The following is an 8,191-nucleotide window of genomic DNA, read 5'->3' as shown; positions in this document are numbered from 1 at the left end:
TTTAATGTAAATAGAGACTAAATTTTAAATTTTTTATCTAACTATCAAAAATTTTACCACTACTTCACCAAGTATAGATGAGTTCACATAAAATCTAAGTTTCAGTTAATGACGTTTTTCATAATTCAACCTAACTCTAGAGTTTTTAAAGTTAGAAGACGACAAGTTTATACATCAAGAGCAATGAGTTGCCCTCCAGACGGATCCTCCATCCAAATATCACAATCACAATCATGTATGCTTTTTCCGAGCGTGCAAGCTCATGGGCAGCTTTACTTTGATTGACTAAAAAGGATGAATATGGTCTTGAGCATGTCGGAGACTCTGGATATATCATTAATATTGAAAGATGGGGATATGTCACTAAAACAGAAAGATGGATCTTCTTATCTACAGCAGTCAGAACTTCGAACTTGTAAGACATAAATATTCAACCTCAGAATGAAGCCAATCAGAAGGAACGAAAAAGGGGTGGTTTTTAATTATCGGGAAAAAAACCAAATACAGTTTTCTTCCTGATCATCTAAACTCTAATGTCACAGTTCTTACTTACCAAATAACAGTCATCTACAGCACCTCAGACCCTTTTCAATATGATTTCATCACCACGGGATTCCCAATCATCTGGGATCTCCAATAAAAATTTGAACCCATTCCAGTCCAACCCTAGAGTATAAACACAGTAGATGTATAGTAAGTTCAACGCATTGTAAAGTACCACAAATGAGAGAGAGAATGTGTCCTTTTATGCCAATAATGGATATCCAGTCTATCCTTGTCCCACATTAACATATTGCATATCAATATACAAACAGCATCACAAAAGTTACAATAACACACCACCTTCATTTGGGTTTTAATTGCTTCTTCTTTCAGGAACAATGCCCTATCTCCACCCAGAAATCACAAAGGGACGACAGAAATTGTAATTTTCAAATAAATTCACAATCCAATCGGTGAGCATCCACTCATAGATGAAATGTGTGAACCAGCAGTCAGTGCTACAAAGCCTACATACACCGTGTGAAAAAGGTTTGCCCCACATACCCACCGGCCATAGCCCTCCTCACATTAGCTTCAAACATCTTGGGATTGTCTCTCAACACAGCCGCTGCATCATGGTTAAGGGGATCTTCATAATTTGGCTCCTGCACACATAATTGGAAGAAAAAGAACAACAGCATTCAGATTTAGATGGCAACAAAATCACATGGATCTAATTATTTAAACACCAGAGCATGAAGTCATACTGTGAAAAGATGATACAATCCATAGATGATAGTGTTTATATTAAGGACTGGTTTCCAATCTTCACGTAAGATGTTGAGGCAAACATTGCCTTCCAAGTCAATATTTGGATGGTAGAGCTGCAAGCAGGACCATTCTATATAAGAAGCTAGCTTACCATATAAACCAATGAAAATGCCATTAAGAGAATAAAAAAAAATAAAACCCAAACAAAATAGATAGAATGAACAGGTCTACCTTGGTTTTGCACTTAACCTTTGGTGCCTCATGTGGATAGATGGTAGAAACGTGGAAGGAGAATGAAAAATTGCCACCTCTGTAACCACAAATGGAAGAAAAGACAGCTCAATTGTTATTGCTTTCAGTATTTAAGGACTAGTCACAAATAAAATTCTACTCTAAAGCATATGCCCTTAAAATGCATTGTCATTGTTTCAAAGCAAATGCACTTGTTTGAACAAATTCTAGACACTAAAGTTTGAAAAATTCCATACAAGTAATATCCTTCATCAGGTCGAATGGAAACCTCAAAGTTCATCAGGTCATCCTTGCCATTGGGAAATGATATGATACACGATTTTGGTAGATTCAGCTCAGAGATATCTGCAAGAGGTGACAAGGCAAATCTGTTAGAAGAAATTCTACATTGTATTAGATGGCAGAAATTAGAAGTCCGTCCCTAGTTCCCTATGAGAAACACTTGGTAGAATCCTAAGCTTCAAAAAGAAAGGGAACCTCTAGTTTCTGAAACCTAAGATTCTATAAGAAAGCCAGTTATTCTAAAAGAGAGCAAGTCATTGAAATTTAAGCTCTATTCGATTGGGAGAATAGAAAAGTAGAAGGAAATAAATGATCCAAGAAATTAGACTGTTAATATTATCAAGAAATTACAAATAATAATTTTATATCTAACGAACTTATTTACAAACTTATACAATCCAATCTCAAGTCTATATAAATACATTTGTATACATGTATGCATATAACATATGACATTATATATACTTAAACCGTTTCTCATACTCATGGGCTTGTTCACAAACAAGTTCTTATATTTGATCTTGGCTTGTTAAATAGTCAAGCACTTAAGCCTAAACATCTCGGTTCATTTACAACCTTACTATTTCTTTACACATCCAGCACTTGCCATGGTGCCTCAATTTCTAGTAGCTACCAATGGTTTACAATTTGTGATTCTCAACCTAGGGGGAAAAGAATCAATGCTTCAAAAACTAGACTGCATAAAAAGTTGAAGAAAAGAGAAACTTAAGGTATTGAAGTCAGACCAAAATTAACCAAAAGTCAAACCACGATAATGTCATTACTCCATTGCTCTCCAAACTACATCATTTGCTACAAATGTAACAAGAAACCCCAATATACATGACCCATGAATTTTCTAGTGGCCTAACATAGAGAGGGGTCAGTGAAAAGGGATGCGTATGGCTGACCCCAAGAAGTCAAGATATCAATTCAAACCCACCAAAGACATCGTCTTTGTCATCCATGGCAGAATCTTTATGTTCATAATTCAAGGGTTCAACTGTTTCCCAATCAAAGGCATGACAGACTAGGAATCTACAACTATGACTTCTGGGTCTTGGGAGCAGTGTTGAAGTGAATTTGTTCCATAGTAATTGGAATTTCAAGCATTTAGCTTAGCAACTGGTAAAACCTTGAGCTACAGTGACAGAAAAAGGATGCAAATGGGATGATGATGAAGATGACAAAACACGAGGCAGGTCTGTGATTGTGAGTTAAGCAAGTGCTGATAGGATTGGCTCATTGGAAGTCATGGATGGCCAAATGGTAACTACAGCTTACACTTTGTTTTCCTCTCTGATTTCTCCCCATTTTGGGTGGATCAAAATGTGTGGGACCGGGTGAAAATACCGTCCCATGCCTCTATCCTTCCTCCCTATTTTCTTCTCTATTGAAGAGATGAAAACCTCACTCCCTCTTCCTTCTTCTGTCACCCCCAAAATCCTCTCAACCAAACACACTCAAAGGGAGCAACACATTAGTGGTAATTCACAGCAAAATAATAATTTTTTTTTTCTTTTTTATAGATAAGAATAATTAAGTTGAAGAAAGACTGACAATGAACATGAAAAAGCATAAAAAAAATAAAAAGAAATAATTATATACAAAAAGAAAATGTCTCTAAAAAAAGGTCGCAATGAAATCACCATTTGTTAAACCTCACGCATGAGATCAATCAAATAAAGAGCAAGAAAAAGTTTGTTAACAACTAATTCCCCGTACTTTCTGCATCTCTGAATATACGCCAATTACATTCCACCCCCATATAGTCCACATCAAACACAAGGACCAACAATAGAGTAAACATTTCTGCTGGTCAATTGATCAGCCAGGGACCATGCTTCAAACATGATTAAACTTGTCCTATGCTGAGAAGCACTGACACGGTAATTTTGCCAACGTACTGGTGTCTGACACGGACATAGGGCAACACGGGTTCGAATGTGTCAAAGTACGTACCCAGCAGAAAAAAAATATCAATTTTTTATTTCAGACACGGCTCAGCCACAGTCAGGACATATCTGCAGAACAGAAAGACCAAAACAGGGGGAAAAAAGAAAGATAATTACACCTGGCAACTGCACCCCATTCGATCTTTTCTTTAGTGAAAATCCTCTTCAATTCTAGCCCTAAATTTCACACCTATTTCTCTCACTCTAGCTCGTTCTCTCGTACTGTTCTGTTTCTCTCGCTGTGGTACACTCACAGCCAATTATAACCACAGATCATCAACTGCTGACCAGTAAGTTTTCTCGCACTCTTTGTCTCTTCTCTCTCACTTTGTTTTGTACTTATGTTTTTTATTATGTTTAGTTTGTTACTTGGTGGGTTAGTCAGTGACTCTGTGAGTCACTAAACATGTCTTCTAATTGATTTTTGGCTAGTCTGGTTAGTGACTTAGTTTGCTAATTATTTTTAGTTTCTCTCTCTAAGTTGGACTTTTTGAATATTATTATTATTTGTTTTTTTTTTTTTTTTTGGTTAGTATACCTAAAAATAAATAATATTAATTAATTGCCGTATTCTTGATGTGTTGTATCCTAGCTTTTCAGAAATGTCATGTCGCCGTACTACGTGTCATGTTTGTACTCGTGCTACATAGGTCCTATGCCCCTATAACCCCACCTAAATAAACTATAATGGCACCAACCAGCTACCTTTGCAACCAAGAAGGTTGAGAAGTTCAATTATCATTCTATCTCCAATGACTCTGTCCGTCTCTTTAACTACCCGAACTTTTTTTTTGCAAGGTAAATAGGGGAACAGAGTGCTGGTAAGGTTTGAACCCCAGTGCCCAGGCACCACAAGAGGTGATGGAACCACTGGTGTATCCTTAGAACCCCCTCTCAAATTACCCTAACTTGATCTGCCCTCTATTCAATCTGGAGCCAACTTGAAAAATTATGATCCCATTAAAATATTTTGGAATGGATCTAATCAGGATGTTGGCCTTAAACTTCAGTATTGCTCACAAATTGATTGTTGATTTAAACACCAACCTCAGTGGGCACAAATTATGAGGTATCTTCTTCTTCTTCTTTTGATGACGAGGAACCCCCTCAAGGTACGAGCAAGTGGGACCACACCTGAGGCATAAACCCTGGATGCCTACACTCCCCCCGCTGAGCAGGCATTGGGTGAATCGCGCAATGTCTCAGCTAGGAGTCGAACTAGAGACTTCTGGGTTTACAGTTAGTCCAGGAACTCTCCTTTACCGCTGAGGTACCAAGGTTGGGGGCAATAAATTATGAGGTATCTTATTTGAATATTTCATCCCACTATGTACATACAACAATGACATGATCCTAACCATTCACAATCCCTTTTCAATCTAGATGGAACTCCCTACTCAACATTTTCAGATGACATTACATGAACAGATGCTTATTCTAACATAGTCTTGACCCTATCATATGACTGCAACTTGGGGCTAAACAAGAATAAATGAATCAAAAATCAGAAACCCTTAAGATGATAGAACACAAAGCAAAATGTACCATGACCCTGCATTCTCTACAGAAGTGTATTGAAAGAAACATCACCTTCAGTAAAAATTGTATCAGTTAAAAAATTTATAAATAAAAAATAATAATGAAAAAAAAAAAAAACCAGACTTCGCTTCACAAAATAGACTTTAAATTGTAGAAACGGATGAGCTTGTATATGAATTTTTATAACCAATTCATATTATTAATGGCTATAAACTCCCCATTGAACCCTAATCCATCTCAAACTTCCTTCACCCAAAAGAATAGCTGAAATTACTGAAGATATCATCTAAGTAGTAATCCATGTTGCTCCATTTCTTCCTCAAGTCCCTAATCCAAGAGTTCTCATGACTCTTATTACCAAAATGACTTATATTGCTTCATAATAACCCTTCAGAAACTAAGCAAGCCAACATAAAACAGTAGAATAACAGTAGATAAAGAAAATATATTGCCATAAGAAAACTAAAATTTAAAAAAAAAAAAAAAAATGGTGTCATCACTAAATGGATAAGAGAACCTTTATGAAGACGCAATTCTCCAGCACTTTGCTTCTTAATAGGTGCCCCACCATTGGCACTTTCAGCAAGTTCTCTCTGCTTTTCCTTTACTTTGAATAGCCTAATCATATTTCCTACCCAAAAAAAAAAAAAAAGGTATTACAATTAGCCTGCAACATATCATTGTGCTTCACAAAAAATCCATCAACATCATTGAAAAATATCACTTAGATGAACAACTGCATGGATCACAAGGAAAAACAATAGCAAGTTAAATCTCAAAATGCAAATACCACTGTATATAAAATTCAATCCATTAACCAACTAGTAAATAAAAGTATAAAAACCCAAATTTTTTTCTGACACAGCGTGTTGTCACCAGTTGAACCAAGAAGTAGACTTCCATCCACCAATTTGTATGAAGAAGTTTACAACACTATAACACTATGGCATATATCATAAAAAACCACTGTGAAACAAAAATATAAGACTGCATGTCAATAATCAAATAGAGTTGATTTTAAGTGTGCAACAACAAGCAATTGGCATCTAGCTCAAGTACAGTAAAGCCTATTTTCCATACTTTCAACCGTAAATTTTTTATTAAAATAAAAAATTTTAAAAAAAAATAAAAAATCTTCTTCCTTTCCAGTTCAGAACATTACTCACTAAATTCCCTCATTCTCAAATTGAATTCTTCGCCTTTTTTGCATAAACTTGTGGCAGTAACTATCCTATTGTTTTTGGTTAAGATATTCTCAGATTAACAGTCTTGTAGGCCCTACAAGTAACAGGATACTTCAAAAAAATTCAACAACTTACACACATTCATTAACATCTTGCATACCCCTTTTTTTGGTCATGTAACAAGATGAAACAGAAAAGCATTACATGATATGTTCTCCAAAGTTGTCTTTGTTTAGTAGAAATCAACTCTCTCTTACTAGGCCTTAGAATTTTCTAACACCTGTTGGGTTTGAAATCGGGTTTATATGACGGCATTTCACCGGTTGATGCACAATATAAAATTTCATTTTATTTTTATAAATTCGATAATTACAACGGGGAGAGGGGGATTGGAACCTGTATGTCCCAATGGGAAAAACCAGGAGGTGCTAGTTGAGCTGCAATGCTCTTGGCAAAGACTATATAAATTAATCCGATGCTAAACCATTATGATTCCCTGATTGCAAAGGACCAACCAATACTAACACACTATGTAATGTCATTAACTCAAAGATGAATGCAGATAACGTTGCTTCTAATAATTATGAATTCAAAAAGAATTTAGCACGAAACTTAACCATCGGTTACTACTTTTAAAAATAGATATATAACTAGAACAAGAATTTCGCAGAAACCCTAGAACTGGTCATAAAAAATATAAATTTACTTAAACCCAAATTCCAAAATATAAATACCTTATCAGAAGCCAAAACCCAGGTGCTATATAAGTAATGAAAACTACTTTTTCCCGTTTTTTCAAGTAAACAACCTGAAAACCTGAATTGGGTTCTGTAGGAAATCTATTGAGAAATCCAATACGGATAAGGAAAGAAATATTGACAAATAAAAATAATACAATAATCAATGATATCAAGGAAAGGGTTCATATGAAGCAAACCTGTTCGATGAAAAGTCGCAGAGAGAGAGAGGAAATTGTTTGATTGAGGCCCGCGCGAGCTAGCGAGCAAGGGTTGGAATGGATGGGTTAGGTATAAAAAGGAAACAAGAGTTGCACGGATTTGGCAAATAATAGGTGGACTTGTTGGATTTCTGAGTGTGTGAGAGATTTTTGTTCCTGCGGCTCTGCCTGATTTGTTGCTGATATAGAATAGAAGAATAAATTGTGCCTAACAATATTTGCTTTTTTTGTACGCTGGGGAGGGAGTCGAGTCGAAGAAGTGCCAATGGAAACTAAAAAACAATGGATAGGGATTGTATAATAGTGGAGAGGGGTGGGGGCCTTTTCGGCCTGCGCGGTGCCTAATCAAAGATTCGTGCTGATCGTTTAGGCATGTAGGGTTGTGTACATGTCAGCCAACCTAAGTCGAGCATGTATCTAGACTATAGACCATACAGTTTATACTACAAACAATTCTGTGGGAGTTTTATGTCAATGCAATAGAATTGAATGTAGTTTTATTCATTTTTGGTTTTTTTTTTCCTTAAAATTCAGATATTTAGCTTCTTCTATTTTCTTTTTTTTTTCCCTCACAGGATGAAAGAGTATTTTACTTAAATAGTTATATAGCTGAATTTTAAGAATAAAACCTAAGGAATATCACTTATGTACCTAAGTTTTGCACTTTGAGTAATATGGAATGAATGGACTAAAATCATTTCATTCATATTGGAGTTTCTCCTATCCAAAAATAAATAAATAAAACATTGGAGCTTCTAAAATAGCAC

General features: G+C 35.7%; 1 protein-coding gene across 4 annotated transcripts; it reads right to left on the bottom strand.

The window, feature by feature from the left end:
- Nucleotides 1-689: 689 nt before the first annotated feature.
- Nucleotides 690-7,881, bottom strand: LOC115994841 (NEDD8-conjugating enzyme Ubc12-like). 4 transcript variants are annotated; one of them, XM_031119128.1, is made up of 7 exons: nucleotides 7,404-7,821; nucleotides 7,201-7,305; nucleotides 5,800-5,913; nucleotides 1,743-1,851; nucleotides 1,486-1,564; nucleotides 1,251-1,367; nucleotides 690-1,148 (listed from the first exon to the last, which is right to left on the bottom strand). In XM_031119128.1, exons 3-7 carry the CDS (start codon nucleotides 5,906-5,908, stop codon nucleotides 1,011-1,013), a joined length of 552 nt encoding a protein of 183 aa, XP_030974988.1. In that variant the 5' UTR covers nucleotides 5,909-5,913; nucleotides 7,201-7,305; nucleotides 7,404-7,821; the 3' UTR covers nucleotides 690-1,010. The 4 variants fall into 4 exon arrangements, with proteins under 4 accessions (XP_030974988.1, XP_030974987.1, XP_030974989.1 ...); XM_031119127.1 differs by having other exon boundaries at nucleotides 7,201-7,294; nucleotides 7,404-7,496; XM_031119129.1 differs by having other exon boundaries at nucleotides 7,201-7,282; nucleotides 7,404-7,476.
- Nucleotides 7,882-8,191: the final 310 nt, after the last annotated feature.

The sequence above is a fragment of the Quercus lobata genome, chromosome 6 (assembly GCF_001633185.2).
Source record: "Quercus lobata isolate SW786 chromosome 6, ValleyOak3.0 Primary Assembly, whole genome shotgun sequence".
Classification (NCBI taxonomy): Eukaryota; Viridiplantae; Streptophyta; class Magnoliopsida; order Fagales; family Fagaceae; genus Quercus; species Quercus lobata.
This window is presented reverse-complemented; position numbering and strand designations above follow the sequence as displayed.